General features: G+C 44.9%; 1 protein-coding gene across 2 annotated transcripts in view; it reads right to left on the reverse strand.

Moving 5' to 3' along the window:
- Window positions 1-279: 279 nt before the first annotated feature.
- Window positions 280-19,870, reverse strand: part of DHX9 (DExH-box helicase 9) — a 31,050-nt gene continuing 11,459 nt past the window's right edge. For both annotated transcript variants that reach the window (XM_068141346.1, XM_068141347.1), the window contains 17 exons: window positions 19,134-19,325; window positions 18,462-18,603; window positions 17,544-17,626; window positions 16,207-16,363; window positions 15,294-15,391; window positions 14,343-14,556; window positions 13,869-13,963; window positions 13,658-13,731; window positions 12,820-12,972; window positions 10,982-11,142; window positions 9,248-9,359; window positions 8,452-8,613; window positions 8,200-8,327; window positions 6,281-6,510; window positions 3,716-3,831; window positions 2,038-2,238; window positions 280-731 (listed from right to left, as the gene is read on the reverse strand). In XM_068141346.1, coding sequence (XP_067997447.1) covers window positions 479-731; window positions 2,038-2,238; window positions 3,716-3,831; window positions 6,281-6,510; window positions 8,200-8,327; window positions 8,452-8,613; window positions 9,248-9,359; window positions 10,982-11,142; window positions 12,820-12,972; window positions 13,658-13,731; window positions 13,869-13,963; window positions 14,343-14,556; window positions 15,294-15,391; window positions 16,207-16,363; window positions 17,544-17,626; window positions 18,462-18,603; window positions 19,134-19,325 — 2,571 coding nt within the window. In that variant the 3' untranslated portion in view covers window positions 280-478. The remainder of the gene's footprint in view (window positions 732-2,037; window positions 2,239-3,715; window positions 3,832-6,280; window positions 6,511-8,199; window positions 8,328-8,451; window positions 8,614-9,247; window positions 9,360-10,981; window positions 11,143-12,819; window positions 12,973-13,657; window positions 13,732-13,868; window positions 13,964-14,342; window positions 14,557-15,293; window positions 15,392-16,206; window positions 16,364-17,543; window positions 17,627-18,461; window positions 18,604-19,133; window positions 19,326-19,870) is intronic.

A 19,870-nucleotide genomic window follows, 5' to 3' on the forward strand; every position in this document is an offset into this window, starting at 1 on the left:
TAACACAGCATGCAGCAGGCCAGGGTTGGCTGCAAAGGAACCAAGTGCTGCCTGGCAGAGACAGCAAACCACTGCGGCGAGGCTGATTTGCACAGGTTATTGGGCAACAAAGCAGCATCCCCGCTGAGCCCAGGCTCTGCAGCTTGAAATTTGTTTGGCAGTGAAGGTTTGTAGGCACTGAAAAGATTTCCTCTGAATGCTGTAAATCTCCTACAACTAAACTAACAAAGAGATGGCTTCAAAATCTGAATGCCAATCCCAAATGAAACACATAGCATGTAAGGCTTTAATAACAAACCCTTTATTAAGAACAAAATCATACAACTGGCAGGAAACTCCCTAAGAGCACGATATATTACAGAGCTGTACTGGTACTAAGGGACTGAGACGGCAAAAACAGAGTGCTAACAGCAAGAGAGGGACAGGGGACAGCAATACGCATTTGGTGCAGTGGGAAGACTGCCTGGGGCTCCTGCCACTACCACCCGCCCACCCCTGGACTCCCACAGCCCCCTCGATAACCACCACCTGCTCCTCGGTAGCCTCCTCCCCCATAGCCTCCCCCAGGGCCACCTTGGTATCCTCTTCCTCCCGGGCGCCTACCGGAGTAGCCATAGCCACCATACCCTCTACCTCTGTAGCCAGAGCCACGCGCGGAACCTCCCCAACCTCTGAAGCCGCCTCCGTTGTCATAGCGAGGCATTTTCGGGGGACGAGGACCATCGCCGAACCTGGCAAAGGGAAACAGGGGTGATTTGATGCACCCTTATGGATTCTGTTGTTTTGAACATTTAGAGGAATAATCAATTGCCCAGATTTTCAGTTAAGATGCCTCTGCTTGAGAAGGTCCACTGGAGAGTCCAGCAGAGGCTACAAAGATGCTGAGGGGTCTGGAGCATCTACGTGAGGAGGAAAGGCTGAGAGACCTGGGGCTGTTTAGCCTGGAGAGGGGAATCTGATCAATGCTGATCAATTGCTGAAGGGCTGGGGAGAAGAAGATGGAGCTAGACTATTTTCAGTGGTGCCCTGTGACAGGACAAGGGGCAATGGACACAAACTGGGACACAGCAGCTTCCATCTGAACAGGAAGAAAAGTTTCATTGCTGTGAGCATGCTGGAGCCCTGGAGCAGGCTGCCCAGAGAGGTTGTGGAGTCTCCTTCTCTGGAGAGATTCCAAACCCACCGGCACATTGTGATTGTGGGCAACCTGCTGTGGGTGACTCTGCTTTAGCAGGGAGTTTGGACAGGCTTATCTCCAGAGGTCACTTCTACCCCCACCATGATGGGGTTCTGTGAATTACAGTTGCACTTTTGTGCCTTTTTCACTTCAGTAAAGCAAAGCTGGGAATGGCTGCTGTGCCACATTAGCAATCTCTCCTCCGATCCTCAGCCAAGTCTACACCTAGGACAGAAAGCTTTCCCCTCAGTCTCACTTTTCCAGCTCACACAAATGTGCAGGGAGCCCTGTTCCTGTTTGGGTGAGCACAGTGGTGTTTATCACAGTTCTCACAAAACACTCTGATGTGTACATCAGAATTGGGCTTTGTTTTGTCCCTTGTCCCCCTTGTGGCACCTCACAGATGCTTTCTGTGCTTCAGAAGCATGTTATGAAAACAATGGCCAATGGAGGGGTCTAAGCACAGCCAAACATTTGTTTCCAGAGACAGAGGAGTAAGACTGACGAAAATAAATTTAGGTTATCTTTTCTTCACTGCGTTTTGGAAGAGCTGATGACAGCTACTATTGCTGAGAGCCATTTGTCATTCCTGTGGAAACAGGCAGTGATTTATCCACATCAGGCTCTGAACATGACAATTTTACATACACTCAGGTTACTTGGAAATGAAAGCCTGATGCTCCTGTTGCATGTGGGACAAGACTCTCCTGGTGATTTTAGCTCTGGGATTCTGAAGGGAGGAAGCAGTGGAGCTGACAGATCTTATCTGCCCTGTTCAAGCCCTTGCTGCCCTGAGGAGTAAAAATGGTGCTGTTCCTCACCCCAGAGCTACAACCACAAGCCCACAGAGCCCAGCTAACCTTGTGGTGCCAGCCAAGAGGCTAAGGCCTGAGGCTGAGGGCCTGGAGAGCTGGCGGATGACATTCAGCATCCGCTCATTCGCTGGGTCCAGCTGCTGAATGAGCCCAGGATCTTTAGTTACTTCCACCACAAGAGCCTCCATTGCCGCACGCAGAGCAGTGATGCAGGCAGCTGCGTTGTGGGGCATCCTCAGCTTGATCCTAGAGCACAAAGATAATGTTAGGATGAGAGAACCAGAGAATCATTTAAGTTAGAGAAGACCATTAAGATCACAGAGTCCAACCATTAACCCAGCACTGCCAGGTCACCGGTAAACCATGCCCCTCAGCACCACATCTACACAGCTTTTAAATACCTCCAGAGATAGGGACTCCACCACCATGATGGGCAGCCTGTTCCAGGCCTTAACAACCCTTTTGGGGAAGAAATTGTTCCTCATGTCCAACCTAAACCTCCCTTGATGCAACCTGAGGCTGTTTTGTCTTGTCCTATTGCCTGTTACTAGGGAGAAGAGGCTTACCATCATGTCGCTCCAGCCCCCTTTCAGGGAGTTGTAGAAAGCAATAAGGTCTCCCCTCAGCCTCCCCTTCTCCAGACTAAACAACCCCAGGTTCCTCAGATGCTCCTCATCAGACCTGTTCTCTAGACCCTTTACCAGCTTTGTTGCCCTTCTCTGGACACACTCTAGCACCAAAATGTCCTTCCTGGAGTAAGGGGCCCAAAAGTGAGCCGAGTACTCAAGTTGTGGCCTCACCAGTGCTAAGTACAGGTGGACAGTCACTTCCCTACTCCTGCTGGCCACATTATGGCTGATCTAGGCCAGGATGCTGTTGGCATTTTTGGCCACCTGGGTACACACTGGCTCCTGGTCAGACAGCTGTCAACCAACACCATTAGATATATTACAACTTCTAGGAGAGAACTTACAAGAAAAGATGTTCTCAGATGTTCACTGAGTGCTGCACACACTGAGGCAGAACTCCATATTCCCACCTTTGAATTCCAGTTTGTAGATAAGGAAGGCAAAATTGCAAGATCCCTAAAATCTGACATTGTTAAAACAGAACTTCCCTTGTATTTAAATTTGCTCTTGAGGTTTAACATACTCAGGTAACACCAATATGTAAACCCCAGCATCAAAATAAAGATACCAAAATATGAAGCAAACTAAAGAAATGAGGCTCCTTGAGATTTTGAAAGCACCAGGACACCCTCAAAAGCATTAATGAATTAATCTTAAGTAATCCTTCACTTCCAATTTATTGACCTGGGAGGGGAAAAAAAGCCAGACACCCAGATGGTATGTGGTCATGGCCATAAAATGCATGTTGCCAGAGGCTACCAAATCCTCAGCATTTCTTTCCTGTAGCCTGAAGAGGAGGTCAAAAATACACAGTACCTCCCATCAACATTCCAGTTAAAGGGCATAAATCCAGCAGGTTTTATGAAACTGTAGCAATGTTTTCAGCTGAAACAGCTAATCTGCCCCAAATGGTGCCAATACAAAGCCCTCCCTTCCTCGCAGGAAGCATAGGTAGTGTCCTCCCCATAACCTGCACCCCACAGCTCCCATGGCTTACTCTGGCCTTCCTGCCCTATAAAGACTTATGTCTGTCTTAGCAGTTGCCCCCTGTGTCCTTTCACAGACCTATCATGAGCCACAAGGAGGGTTCATACCAGTCATCCACCAGAATGAGCTCCCCATCCGACAGGACCTTCTTGGAGGCAAAGAGCAGCAGCTGCAGCGGGCTCACCATGGTCATTGCTTTGGCAGAGATGGCTCGTGTTCGAATCTGTGGGTGGAAGAGGAAAACAACTCCAAGTGAAGAACAGACCCCTATGCCCTCCTGTGGCTACTCAAACCAGAGGACTTTGCAAACAGTAACACAGAAAGTCCAGACACAGCGCTAGGAATCCCTATGTTAGGTACAGAGCTGTGAAGAAAAGCTCCCGCTGCTTCCTCAGTGTCCTACAGATGCCGATTTGGATGTTGCTACACACCTGTGCAACCAGCCCACTTTGTCATTTTATAGACACAAGACCTTAAGTTCATGCTTGAAGTGAGCACTTGGACAACACTGAGCCAGATGACCTGAGCCAGAGATAACAGCAACAACTACATAGGCTACAGCCCTTTATCTGAAAGAGGGACTCAAGAGCAGTACTTGGGATTTCAGCCTCCCACCCTTACAGCTGCCTCTCTCTCTCTCCTTTCTTTCACACTGGATAGTGATGGGCAGAATCTGTTGTACTTTGTCCTCAGAGAGAAGATTTCCTCCTGTTTGGAAGGTACTACACATTTGAAAGACAGAAACTTGTGGCAGAAAAATGGCCAGGGCAGGGAACTTTCAATGCCAAACTGCAGGAGGAAGTGGAAAACCAGCCCTGAGAGAGGAACTTTCTTTTAGTAAGTAAACAATGAGTAGGGAGACAGTGGAATCCAAATCCTTCTTTCATCCCAATCTATACCCCAATGCTGTCACAGCTACTATTAAGCTATTGCCTTACCCACTCTTAGTTTTCCGTGTGTATTTTATAGAATCCTTAAATGATTTGGGTTGGAAGAGATCTTTCAGATCACAGAGTCCCAACTATTAACCCAGCACTGCCAGGTCACCACTAAACCACGTCCCTCAGCACCACGCCTATATAGACTTCATACCTCTCCATGGATGGGGACTCCACCACTGCCCTGGGCAGCCTGTTCCAGGTCTTGACAAACTTTTTGGGGTAAAATTCTTCCTAATGCCCAACCTAAATCTCCCCTGGTGCTACTTGAGGCTATTTCCTCTTATCCTACTGTTTTTCACTTGGGAGAAGAGAGCAAACCTCATCCGACTCCAACCTCCTTTCAGGGAGCTGTAGAGACCCAGGTCTTCCCTCAGCCTCCTTTTCTCTGGGATAAAAAAATCCCAATTCTCACAGCTGCTCCTCACAAGATTTGTGATGCAAAACTTACTAATTCTGATCAAATAAAGCATAGCTTTTTGAGTTCAAAAGTCTTTTGGTGTTTCTAAAAGAGTGCACCTATGGTTGAAGTAGACCAAAGCCCTGATCCACATGGGATCCTGTCATAAAGGGTGAAGAAGAGACAAAGCCTCACCACAGCTTTAAACTATGTATGTGGAAATCCAGAGTATCCAGCTGAGTCCTCAGCCTCTGCCCAAAGGAGTCAAGACTCCATTTATTAGAAATTAAGTGGTTACTAAAATAAGCTGCATGTCAGCAGAAAGGACCGAGGATAAAAAAAATCAGCACAAACTGCAATTCTGAACTAACCAGTGCAGACAAGGCAACAAATAAACCCCCCCACAGCACCCCCTCTGCTATGATATCTTAAGAGGCTCTTCTTACAGCAAGGGGCTTTGCTAATTCAATGTTTAGTCTAAAGAACATCTTTACAGCACTTCCTAGGCTGAAAGAACAAGGATGTTGTGCACAGCTGGTTTCAGCTACAGGCAACAACATGCTTCAGGACCTCGCCAGCACTGTGCTGGACTTAAGTGGACTGTCTGCCAGCTATGTCCTATACAAAGGCACTACCTTTATCTGCTCCTTGAGCAAACGGTGACCTAGAGCAGCTGCCTTCTTGATGGTCAGCACTAGAGGACACAAGAGCACACAGGGGTTTATGTGTACTCTTATGTGTGCTGAGTAGACAAAATTAGTATGGGATGGAGTAAAAGGCCATGGGGCCCTGGGGAAAGCATCTCAGGGGCTTTGCAAGATGCTTAGGAAATGGGAGCTGCCCTCAGGAGCTCATAAACTACCTATCTGCCAGAAAGGGAGCACCTCACTGCTGCCTTATGTATTCCCATTTTCTCTCTGGATTCATAAGTAGCAGAGGTGATAAGGGCAAAAATGCTGTAGTGCCTAATTACTTTGGAATTACTCCTAAAGGAATCTCTTAAAGATGATAATAATGTAGACCTTTCTCTATCTTTCTCTATCACCTGGCCATTTTCACACCACTCACAGCAACTTCCTATGCAAGTCGGCTTCTACTGAATAGGGTTGACTGAAAGTTACTGGAAGGCTGAGTGACACCATGACTACAAAAGGTTCATTTTCTGAAAACCAAACCAAACAAACAAAAGCAACCCACTCCAAAACCAAACCAGCCCTCCCCCCCAAACAAACTAATACCGCACAGTGTAGTTTTTCTCTTACAGTTTCTTTACCAAGCAGAGCCTCTCAGCCAGCTTGGCAGCATGTGATCAAGAACAAATGCCACGCCTTTACCTTCTCTCCAAACACAAAAAAGGGTGACGGATACTTGATGTCCTGGCTGCTGAAAGGGCAGTTGACAGATGACTTGTGGATGAGTGCACTGTGCCCCTCAGTGGTAAGAATTTTCCTTTTCTCCTTGTGGTAGCAGACATTGGGGTAGACCCCAAAAGCAAGCAGGGAGATTACAACATCCAGGTTGTTATCTGGTCCAGTGTTGTTAAACGGCTGAGTGATCAAGCACTCTGTTGAGAGAGAACAGAAAACTGGCTCACATCCACAGGCCATGGAGGACAGCAGAGCAGAGCTGTTTAGGATCCTGGGTCAATGCATTTTTCTGAGTCAATCCACTGGTAGATGTGCATCTGTTCTACAAATGACCTCTGCACTGGAAGCATTTTGGATCCACATTCACTGTTCAACGCATTCACAAAGAGCAAAAAGCTGAAAACTACTACTACAAAGAGGTATTTTTCTCTTCCAGGCTCTTCAACAACAAGGAATGAGGGGTTTGCCCAGAATGTGCTGTACCACAGCGTGTTTACTGACGTTTGTTTTGGAGACAGATCATTTGGGGGAGGTCAGAATGGATGTTTTGGTGAATTTACTTGTTACAAACCTCCCCAGAGCATCTGGTAGCTTGTTTCCAGGTCATCTTGCCCAGAAATAAAGTTAAGGATAAATGCAGCAATGATCCTAGCAGCATGAGGGTTAAAAAAACTAAAAATAAAGGAATTTAAAACAACAGAGAAGGGGAAAAAAAAGAGAGGGAGAGAGAAACATCTGCTGAATGCAGCCAGCCATGCCATTTAACTGAGCAAGCTCCTCAGGGATGGCAGGCAAAATCAGAACCTGGTCAGCTTTAAGAATTTGGTGTTTTTTCCATAGAAAATTGAATATATGACACTACTGTACATCTCTCCTCCAGCATAAACCCAGAAAATCATAGGGTGCATAGCACACTATTCAGATCACAGACTCCCCACTAGGGCTAACAAAAAGGAGAAGGAAAGCACAGCACATTTTGGAGACACAACAAGTGAAGGAGGAAGAAAATCATAGTATCATAGTATCAGTCAGGGTTGGAAAGGACCACAAGGATCATCTAGTTCCAACCCCCCTGCCATGGGCAGGGACACCCCACACTAGATCAGGCTGGACAGAGCCTCATCCAGCCTGGGCTTAAACACCTCCAGGGACGGGGCCTCGACCACCTCCCTGGACAACCCATTCCAGGGCTTCACCACTCTCATGGTAAAGAACTTCCTCCTCACATCCAGCCTGAATCTCCCCACCTTCAGCTTCATTCCATTCCCCCTAGTCCTATCTACCTGAGATCCTGAGAAGTCCCTCCCCAGCCTTCTTGTAGGCCCCCTTCAGATACTGGAAGGCCACAATTAGGTCACCTCAGAGCTTTTTCTTCTCCAGACTGAACAGCCCCAACTCCTTCAGTCTGTCCTCATAGGAGAGGTGCTCCAGCTCTCTGATCATCCTTGTGGCCCTTTTCTGGACACATTCCAGCACCTCCATATCCCTCTTGTAATAGGGGCTCCAGGACTGGATGCAGTACTCCAGGTGGGGTCTCACCAGAGCTGAGTAGAAGGGGAGAATCACCTCCCTTGACCTGCTGGCCACACTTCTCCTGATGCAGCCCCTAAGGGGAGTTGTTTAATAGATTTTTAATCCTGCAGCCCTAAGTTCAGCCTCCAAAATCTCCTTGTGTTGCAACACAGTCACCACAACTGTTCTAGTTCAGACAGCTCCAAGAGAATGAGACAGCACTAAAATGCCACCTGAACACAGCTGTGAAAGCAGAGTAGCTTTATTGCAAATCCTGTCAGCCTCTCTGCTTCTGTGCTCCTCACAGGTTATCCTGTTTCTCATCTCACAATGAAACATGCAATCATTCAGTTACGATATTTGAGCAGACTCACCTTCAGGGAAGCCAGAACTGATAAGTATATCCTTCAGCTGGACTTTTGCTTCCCAAGTCATTCTCAGAGTAGCCATGCTGAGCCTTTTGTGTTCACAAAACCTTTTTTCTGCTTCTTCACCACCCATCCTAGAAAACAAACAGAGTGCATTAGAAGTCTATGCAGGAGAAGCGTGACAGTCTAGCTGTCTAGTCACAGAACTGCTCACCCTGTTACCCACTTCTCACCAAATTTTGAGTCAAGACACTATACCTTGCATCATCCCAGGCCTGGAAAACAGAGAGCAAAGCAACATGATCTGAAAACCTGCTCCCAGCAAAATTCCTGTGGACATAACCCAGGCGTTTGCCTTCATTGATGAAAGGTTCAGGGAAACAGGTGGCTGCAGAGATGGTACAAATAGCATCTCCCACACTGAAAGGAAACACAAAAGGCATCAGGATCAGATTCATTCACAATGTTGCTGCCAGCAGCTACTACAGGCTGGTGATACTAGAGAAAACCTCTCTGCTAGACACCTCAGTAATTTGGTTCTTATCTACCAAAGTTCTTTCAGAAACACTCCTCTGGAAGCAGTGACAACCATTAGCTCCAATTCCAGTACTTTCACAACAACTAGTGTTCACAAGCATCCATCTTCCCTCCTCTATTCCTGTCCACATACCATCTCCTTCCAGTAAAAAGGAGCTTGCAGCCATCACAATTACAAATAACAGATCTTTACTTCTGCTAAAGCAAAACATGGGGATTCACTTTTCTTATCTAGGTGTCAGACTTCACATCTCCTCACCACTAGCTCACTGCTATAGTAAGTATTTAGTATCTCACTCCTAATTCAGTATTCAGCCTTTCTTGGTCCCTTGCAGTTAACTCTGAAGTTCCCCACTAATCCCTCTGCTCTAGAAGTTACTGGCATTCTGCTTTCACAATTATTCAGTTTTCTATCCCCAGTTACAGCGTTTATTGCTTGTCTAGCTGTAGAATGCATGTCCAGAGGCTCAGGAACTCACAGAAACAAGACCACCACCACTGAGACTACTCAACTTACTAAAAAATACAGCCCATTATCATCATCTTGCCAAGACGAGGTTCAATGGGAAGCTTGGCTAGGATCCTTCCAAGAGGTGTCAGCTCATCATTGGAATCCAAGGCATCAAGTTCTGCAACAAGATCGCTTGTTATTGAAGGTGGTTACCTAATCCTAGAAATCCTTAGATAAGAAAGCCAGAATGTTAGTAACTGGGTTTGGATACAACCTCATCTGTATTGTTTACAGTACTGCCAACCTGATTTTCAAAACTGGTCTGAGGCTTTACAGATGTTTTATTACCTCCTTCACAACTGCAATCATTACATACTAGTTTTTCCACTTCTTTTTAGTTCACTTCTGTACAAACTCCTATTTCACTATTAAGCTTATTTCAAGTCCCTGTATTTGCCAGGATTGACCTAATTTCTGCCTCATGAAAATCAGAGCAGCCTTACCACAGCCAACTGCAGTGTTTCCACTGCAACTGTTAAATCACACAACCCTCTGCTCATCAAAAGGAGAACACCCACAGACTCTCTCTTCCACAGACTTTGCCTCCTTCTATTACCTAAGGATTTTCACTTGAGCTCATCCTCAAAACGATCAAACCACTGCCAACTACTGGAGGTAAAGATGTCATCTCTCCAGAGAAGAGACTCCACAACCTCTCTGGGCAGCCTGCTCCAGGGCTTCAGCACCCTCACATCCTCTCTTCCTCTTCAGGGGAAATCTCCTAGGTTCCAGCTTGTGCCCACTGTCCCTTATCCTGTTGCTGGGCACCACTGAAAAGTCTGGCCCCATCCTCTTGCTCCCCACCCTTTAGTTACTGATCAGGCTAAATAGCCAGAAAATTGCGGCACACACACAGAAACACCTTCTTTATGTTAAAGCTGACAGTTGCCTTTTTCCCTGGCTCTGCATTTCTTGCCTGCAGGATAAGAAAAGCACTAAAAAGCTTTAGACCAGGAAATGATTAAACCTGAATATATACTTCTAGCTATCTTCTTCACTCTGATCTCCCTCCTGTATACAGGCAATGCAGGCTCATCACACCATTTTTTCATGAAGTCAACAATCAAATAGACATTTCAGTTCTCAAAAACTTTAAGAAATACTTATTTAGTGATTTGAGATCACTGTTTCAAATCTAAAGCATCGACTCAAGCTTCTTTCCTGCTTCATTTTACTTATATTCTAGATAGTTCCTTGAAGAAAACTATGGAGACAGCTTAACCCCCCCCCCCCTCAGTTTCTCCTGTTTTAGAAGGACAGATGATTGCATATTCATAATCTGGAGTTTTAATTACTTGACAAAATGCTGAGATGAGGTCAGGGAATTGTACAAAGCTGTAATTAGACAATAAACCACTAACTTCTCTTTTTCAGTACCTTTCCAGTCCAGTGCCTAAGGCAAAATTACTGAGCCTGTGTCATACACAGCAGTACCACAGCTGGAAAACAGGAAGCTGGAAGCCAGTGTAAGCAGAATAACAAAACAAGCCTTAAGTTTAAAGGTTCAAGTTTCTTAAAAGAATGACCTTGCACTTGGGAATTAAGTATTTCTTCAGCTGCAGAAGGCACTGCCACCCACACGATGCATCCAGGAAACACCTTGCTGTTCCAGACAGCAAGCTACTACACAAAGAACCTCACCAGAGATGGTAAAACCCTTTTATAAGTGATCATTATACATAGGACACAACTTGGAGCCAAGCCTCATCAACACACAGACTTGTGGACAAACATCAGTACCTCTTAGGGTGCGTTCTGCTTCGATCACTGCATCCAAAGGTGGTGGTTCTATCGCTTTGGCCAAAAACTGACCAATTCCTCCCAGCCGCAGCAATTTGATGCTCAAAGCGATTTCGTGAAGCGGTGTTCGAAACATTTCCGGTGTCATGTGAGTTTGGAGTCTGGAATGAGAAGGGAACCAAAAAACTCACATTTTTCTGAACACAAGTTTTGGCCATCATCACAATCACAGGTCATGCCACTGGCATCATCTCCCTCCCCCCTAAGGAAATACCATCTCCCAGACAATTCATCAGCTATCACTGTGCGCCCATAACCATCTTCTGCCAGTATTTATCTCCTATGCTTCTCAATTCCCATCTCAGGGTAAATTTACAATGGAAATGCAGATGGCAGAGTGCTCCCATCACCACTGCCTGGTGTGGATTCTGGCATAAGCTGACCACACAGAGAATCTGCATGGCTGAAGACCCTGATTCTCACCACGGTTGTGCTCAGCCCCACACTTGCCCCCACTGCTACTCCTACTTTGCTAAAGAAGGTCGTCCACTTCTGAGAGAGAGAACCACCCTGCTTTCAACCTGCATGAATACATGCACTTTTCTACTTATCCTTCTATCAACTCCAGACCACCCAACTCCTTGTGCACATTTCTCCTTTGATCACTAAGAAGAGTAAGTATTTTTGCTGGAAGCTTTCCAAAGGTGGTCTTCTGGTAGCAAAAAGACCTGAGAGAGTGGGCTCTTAAATCTTTAGCACAGTATCATTGGTGGCCCTGCAGCTTGCTGTCTGAAATATCAACTCCTAGGAATGACTGCACTGAGCAACAGACAGCTAGAAGAGGTTTCAAACCACCTTGAACAGGAATCCACATCCAGCTGGCACCTGATTTAGACAGTATCTCTCAAAAGATTACTTACAGCAGCCCACAAACTCTTTCATAGACATCGTGGAATTAGTATTTTAGTTTTGTTTTTTAAAGGAGGGTAACCTTAAAGTCATTGAGTTCCATGATCATTTCAGTAGCCTACAACACATTCAGTGTCAAAAATTCTTAAATGAAACCCCCTCCACTGTACTAGACAGCTGCTCTAAATACATTGGAGCAATTTAAGGAAAGTTTTTGACCAACAGATGCTTTCAGAGGTTACAAAAAGTTGAACATCAAAACACTGCTATGCTCTAGGCAAGCTGACATTTCCATGAGAGAGATCAAACACTGAGTGTAGCAGCTGTGTAGACTTCTACAACCAGCAAAATCATTTCCATGGCTCTGCGAATTGAGTAAGTGCTTGGCAGATTGAAGAGGACAAAACTTGCAGCAGCAGGGAAGGTGCTAGAGCAGCATGAAGGGGGCTTTCTGGTTACAAAATGGGAATGGAAGGAAAAGTAACATTTGTCTTCCCTACTTTTTACCACTTCCATGACAAAATTGCCTGTTATGTGAAGATGCTAGCTGCCCACAACGACTGAAAGCATACTACAGCCTTTTCCTCATTACAAGGGTCTTTTCTGCCTTGTCTCATTTCCTTTCCTCATTACAAAGGCCTTTTCTGTCTTGCCTCATTTCCTGAGCAGCATTATTTTTCTCCTGAAAGAGTCTGTAGGTTGCAGGGAAAGCCTTCATAACAAAATCATCTCCCCATGCTATGGGCAAAAGCACAGAAACATTGGTAAATTTCTTTAGAGCAAAAGAAACAAGGTACCCATCATGTACTGACTTTGCGCCTCTCCTCTCTGTTCCTCCTGAAACCATTTGCCCAGTTGGACCAGAAGTAGCAGACAACAGTTCTGGGAGAAATCTCAGATTATTTTCTTTCTAAAGATCACAGCCTCACCTTTCAAAGCGAGCTCTGCTGCATAAATAGAAACAAAACCCAGCACGCACACGTCCAGCTCTCCCTTTCCGCTGCTCCAAGTTAGTTTTGGATGCCCAGACTGTGGCATAGTTTGTCATGTTGTTATGAGCAGTGAACAGCTTCACTTTCTGTCTGTTAATAGAAAAAAACCCACAATACTGAAGATCAGATGTTCTAACACACATGATTGCATTTTTCATCTTAAGTCCTGCCACATCTGCTCTTACTTCACTCCTTGCAGCCACACTGCTTTTAAGATGCAAGCCACCTGTTTGACTAGCTAAGCTTTGAGTAATTTGGCATCTCTAGAAGATGAGGTATCACAATCTTTATAGAGCCCCGAAAACTTCACTCCATGCATAGTCTTAAGCTATGCACAGAGTGAAGTTTTCACAACTGACTCACAAGGTTGAAATTCTCATGCAATTAATGAGGACCCTATGTGTAATCTGCTCAGAGAACACACACAATGAGACAGGATCTGCAATGGACTACAAAACCCTTACTATTTTCCATCAGTCTGCACTGAATGCTTGGGATTCCTTTGGCAGACCATGTATTTCAAACAGGCATGGAGACCCAGTGACACCTCACATCACTACTGGCAGCGTGAACGTGGCTGACCAAAGCCAGCCCACGGAAATGCCAGGGGGGTTTGTAACTGTGCTGGATAGCTAAAGACAATGCTAATTTGTCTTGAGTCCTCAAATTCAGTTGTGTGGCTACAGGAATACAAGCAGTTCTGTGTGCTCAGAGAACTTTTTTTGCATTCCAAAGAACAGGATTTACAAGACAAACAGCTGCCTCATGAACTCACTTGCAGGAGTCTATAACATAGACCACATCGTTGATAGTAATGCTAGTCTCAGCAATGCTGGTAGATAAAATAACCTATAAAAGACAGGAAATGCATATTGAAATATATTCAGTCTGAAAAAGGAAAGGACTACAAAACAGCCAGCAAGACATTCCACAACAGCACAAAAGAACAAAGCATGCCACCCTCCACACACAAAAGCCTCTCGTACTTTTGTCACTCCCGCAGGCACAGGATCAAACACTCGACGCTGCTCCTCCAGAGGAATTTGAGAATGCAGAGGTAAAATTCTGTACTGCTGGCTTCCTACAACATGAATAGAAGGAGGTCAGTTTCTGCTTTGTACAACGTAATCATTTCTACCCATTCATTCTAGGGATAAATTAATCCATCTCCCTAAACCACACATCTACCTCTCATCTTTGCACAGTCAGCTGTTGCCTTTGGAAAAGGCAGAGAATGATTTGGGCTGGAAGGGACTTTAAGGATCTAGTTTCAACCCCCCCAGGTTTTCCACACATTCAGGCTTGGAGTCTTCACTACTTCTCTGGGCAACCCATTCCAGTGCCTCACCACCCTCATGGGGATAAATTTCTTCCTTATGTCTAATCTAAATCAATCTTCTTCCAGTCTGAAGCCATTACCCCTCATCCTATGAAACAGAACAGAACACAGTTGCTTGTACCAAAGCGTGGATTCATTTCTAGATGCTTCTGCATTGTGTATATCAAGTTCCATCCAGGCAAGAAAACAAGCACAGCTCCTGGGACATTCAGGGTCTTGATGTAAATTAGCAGCGCCTCAATCAGCTCAAAAGAAGTTTCTCTCTCACTCAGCTGAGCCATGGTGTGCTTTGTTTCTGGGCCATATTCATCACTGCAAATGAGGTTGCAGTTGGCCTACAAACAACAGACAACATTAAAAGAAGTCATAGAAATGATTTCACTTAAACTGTGAAGACTGACTGGACAGACAAATAGTTAAATGATAGAGGAGTAGTTGATAGAGAAGATCAGGCACAGATCACAGTGACTCACAATAAGCACCACAAGTACTGCTTCCCCAGTTTTCCAATATCAGAATGGAATTCTAATTCCATTGCACTGAGTTCTAACTTAATGCAAATTGGCAGCAGGAAGCTATCCAACTATTTCTGTTCAGATGAGTGGGCAACATGTCATGGGGAACATGACCTAAACAGCAGTTTCAGATCTACAAATTAAAAGATATTATTATGAAAGCTACCGTTTCCTGACAGTGGATATAAGCACTACCAATATCAACTGCAAGAGAAGGGAGAGAATCTACACTGTCACCCTGAAAACACATTGCCAAGCTAATTTGTCTGTTTCTTCTTCCAAGGTCATCTTTTCACTTTTAAAAGCACTGCAGTTCTATCTTGAAAGAGAAGCAGGCTGACAAAACATGAGACTTTTAGCCTCCAAGAGCAGAAATTCTCCAGTTTACAAAGGCAATGAGAAAATTCAACTTCTGAAGTTAAGAGCCATTTTGAGACTAAAAAACATGAAGGCTGCTAAAAAAAGCTGAAGTTCAACAATACTGAATGAATTACACTTGAGATACAAGCCCTAACTGGCAGGTGTTTAATTCTAAGTATTAAAAAAGTCAAACATACATCATCATCTTCATTTTCTTCATCTTTATCTTTCTTCTTCTTTTCTTTTGGTGGAGGAACAAACTTAGTCATTTGAATGCAATCTTCCAGAAAATAAGCTGCAAGGACAAGCAATAGTTACCAGGACGGACCACTGGCTGGTTTGTTTTCAATATTGGCTCATTGAAAGCTATTTCCATTATTCCTAGTCTCACAGACAACTCTCTAAAACAACACAGCCTGACTATTACCATCTCATTCTCCAATAGAATCTACCCCAGGTGGCAGTGTTCAAGTGTTCAGGTTTTGTGCTGAAGGGTTTGAAGATTCATAGGCTCGTACAATTGTTTGGATTGAATAGGACCTTAAAGATCACTTAGTTCTAACCCTCTTGCCATGGGCAGGAACACTTCCCACTACACCGGGTTGCTCTAGGCCCCATTCAACCTGTTCCTGAACACCTCCAGGGAGGAAGCTTCCACAACCTCCCTGGGCAACCTGTTCCAGTCTAAATCTGCCCTCCTCAAGCTTCAATCCGTTTCTTCTCATCCTATCACTACAAGCCCTTGTAAAAAGTCCCTCCCAGCTTTCTTATAGGCCCTTCAGATACTGGAAGGCTGCTCTAACATCTCCTTGGAGCCTTCTCTCCTCCAGGCTGAAGAGTCCCAAATCTCTCAGCCTGTTCCCACAGGGAAAAGGTGCTCCAGCCCCCGATCATCTTTGGGGCCCTCATAGGGGTTCACATTGTTTATTTTGTTTCTAAAGCCAAGGGTTCTGTGTAAAGACTTGGTGTTACTGACTTCTCTGAACAGGCTAAGCCACACTGTAAGACATGACAGTGCAAAGGAAGCGTGTGTCTTGCCATACCCATAATCTTACAGCATATGGCTGATAAAACCAAAGGCAGATTTTGCAAGTTCAACCAACCATTTACCTTGGACAGGAAAGGTTCTTCCGAAGACCTCAATAATAGGACAGTTGAAGAAGTATTCACAAAACATAGTCGTGTCAATGGTGGCAGACATAAGGATAACCCTGATCTCAGGATAGGCCTGGACTACATCTCTCAGCACCACCAAGAGAAAGTCAGTCTGCACAGAAAGAGAAGAACAATAGCATTCATTTCTTACACACAAGAAGCAACATCTTCCCAAGAGACCATAATTACATAGCCGTGTATTTAGCTTGGAAAGAGATGTAACAATTACCACACCAACACCCTGTAACTAGAAACAGCTGTAGGGCTTTATTTTGCCAGTACTGCAATTCTTGGGATAGGTGAATTTTAGGATAGTCAGTGTAAAGAAGAGTTCTTCTCTTACCAGAATGAAACACACTCAAGAAAAGCAGTCCAAAATAGCTTGATTCTTTCCTAACAATGCATTGCAACCTTGATTCTTTCCTAACAATGCATTGCAACCTAAAGTCTTCTTAAACTTGGTTCATGTATGAAGGAGCCAGAATTGATAAAACAAATTCATGCAGGTGCATGTGGAGTTTTATAGTTCTGTTTAAAGACATTAATTTAGTTCTGCCACTGAGTTAGGCAGGCCCTTAGTTCAACAGATAACATGACAAGCCCATTTCAAAGTTGGGAACTTGTATTTTGCATTATTAATACAAACTGAAGAGATGAAGAGATGAGAAAAACCTGCATATTCTGACAAAACAAGCTTCAACAGCGTGTCAAAACTGCGCAGCCTGTCTTGCTGGCATGGCAAATTTGCCACACAACAATCAAGGGGACAGAAAATGTTTCCCATTTCTTACATTATAGACAATTCCCCCGATTCTATTCTCAACTTCTTGCATTGGCTTTGGTGTCAAACCCCAATTTCAACATGTCACTATCAAGATGGCAGCTCCTCTGAATACCAGTGCTGTTCCCTCACAGTAATCCAGAGCTGCCAGTAGGAAAAGCACTCCAAAAGCAAGGTGACATTCAGCATGCTCCCACATCCTTGTAGCACGCTGCTCTACTCTCCAGAGAGGAACAAGCCACTGACAGAGATCCTCCCAAGAGAAAAGAGATAGGGTAGCAACTATTCTATTCTATTTTACTCTACTCTATTCTATTCTATTTTAGTCAGTCCTTGCTCTTTTAGCCAAGTAATGAGAATTGCTAAAAATCATTCCAAAGGTGGCAAACACACGTATATGGTATTTAGCAAAATGCATTTTCCTTTCATGTTTATTATTACCCCAGAATGCAGACAATGTTCAACAGAACAGAAGCACCCAGAGAAACAGGATAATCATCAGTTAACTCACATTGAGGTCTCTCTCGTGGATCTCATCAACAATAACATGACTAATGCCACGGATCCCAGCCTCCACCTTTCTCAGAAGAACACCTTCAACAGAGTAGTTAAATGTTGCTGTAAGTAATAGCTCTATCCTCTCCATCCCTGCCACTTCATCAAGAACATCAAGATGCAAAAATCAAGGAGTGTGCAGGCTGCCCAGCACCTTTTACAGTACCATCTCTAACTGTCAGGCTTCCATTTGTACAAACAATGTTGAGGGCATGAAGTATTACTGCTAGAAAGACTCTTCCTTTCAGTGCTGCTTCCCCTTCTGTCTTTTAAGGACTATCAATATATAGCAGTTTTATCTGCAGGAAATGATTTCTGCATGGTATTAGACCTGTATTATCACACTTCTGAACAACAATCTTAATCTCTCATTGCACAACACTGTCAGCAAACTTCTACCCAAAGCACCCTTTTTAATCTCTTATGCAAGCTTTCTAAAAAATTATTACATTAACCACTAAGAGAATCCCAGCATGGTGGGGGTTGGAAGGGACCTCTGAAGGATCAGCCAGTCCAAACCCCCTGCTAAAGCAGAGTCAACCACAACAGGCTGCCCAAGATCACAATGTCCAGGTGAGTTTCCAACCTCTCCAGAGAAGGAGACTCCACAATGTCTCTAGACAGCCTGCTTCAGGGCTCCAACACCCTCACACCAAAGAAGTTTTTCCTCCTGTTCAGATGGAACCTCCTTGGTTCCAGTTTGTGCCCACTGCCCCTCGTCATGTCACTGGGCACCACTGAAAAGCACCTGGCCTCATCCTCTTGCCCCCCACCCTTTAGCTGTTGATGAGCACTGACCAGATCCCGTCTTCTAACTCCAAAGGATTCAAAGCCATGAGCAAACAGCCCCAAAGCCAAATCAAGCCATACAGACCTACAGTGCAGAAGAGCATGCTGCCGTGGGGCCGAGGCAGCACTGACTCGAATCGCACGCTGTACCCACAGCTCTGCCCAGGTTCTTCTCCTCTCTCATATGCAACACGCTCTGCTACGGACACAGCGCTGATCCTGCGGGGCTGAGGGAGGAAAGAGGTTTCTACACTTTAATGATCAGGTTTTATCAAATCCAAGAAAGTAAATTATCAATGCTCTAAGGGTCTTGTCCTAGGACTTCTTTACAGAGTAGTCATTAAACTGCTATCTGTAACAGTAGGGGTTTTCTTCTGAAATGGTTCATTCTGCACATCAAATCAGGAGGGATGGTTATAAGGATCTATGGGAACCAGGAGCTGGCCTTTGCCAGATGGTTTATCCTCAATCTGCAAAGAACTTTTCACCAGGGAAGCTACAAGCCAGATTATCCCAAGTGTAGATAGATGAGAGGAAAACATTCCAAATGAAAATATACATGATCAGAGATCACAGAATGGTTTGGGTTCGAATGAACCTTTAAAGGTCACCTAGTGCAACCCCCCCTGTAGTCAGCAGGGACTGACACTGAGCCTTCTTCTACACATAGTACTGCAAGATACTCTCGTGACCGACGTCCTGCAATGATTTCTCAACGCATCCTGGAGGTGTTTGATGTTTGTAACAGACTCCTCACCTGTGTCACCACTATGTTGCACTCTGCAGCTCTGTTGGTTCTGATGTACTCATCCAGGATGTACTGGGGCACTTGTGTGGTTTTGCCACAACCGGTGGCCCCACGAATGACGACGACAGAGTTGTTCTGGACCGCATGCAGAATTTCATTTTCAAAATTCTTCACAGGTAAGGAGTCTCTCTCTTCCTGGATCTGGAAAAAAAATATCCAGCACATTTCCAAACAGCTTCAAGTATCAACCTATCCTGCTCCACACCAATGTTTTGTCTCACTCATCAACACAGGTAAATATGTTTAAGAACAAATCAGAGTTGGTTTTGTTTTCATTTCCATAGAATCATTATGGTTGGAAAAGACCTTTAAGATCATCAAGTCCAACCACTAATCTAATGCTGCCAAGTCCACCACCACTAAACCACATCCTGCAGCACCACATCTACACATTTTCTGAATGCTTCCAGGGATGGGGACTCCACCACTTCTCTGGACAACTTGTTCCAGGGCTTAATCTCACAATGAAAACATTGTTCCTCATGTCTAACCTCAACTTCCCTTGGCACAGCTTGAAGCTGTTTTACTCTTATTCTATCACTTGTTCCATGGGAGAAGAGACCAATCCCCAACTGGCTCCAGCCTCCTTTCAGGGAGTTGCAGAGAGCCAGAAGGTCTCCTCTCAGTCTCCTTTACTCCAGGCTAAACAACCTCAGCTCCCTCAGTCTTAACAGTGCCGCATCCAT

This window comes from Melanerpes formicivorus, unplaced genomic scaffold, assembly GCF_026170545.1.
Source record: "Melanerpes formicivorus ecotype bairdi unplaced genomic scaffold, bMelFor1.0.p_v2 SCAF_7, whole genome shotgun sequence".
Lineage (NCBI taxonomy): Eukaryota > Metazoa > Chordata > Aves > Piciformes > Picidae > Melanerpes > Melanerpes formicivorus.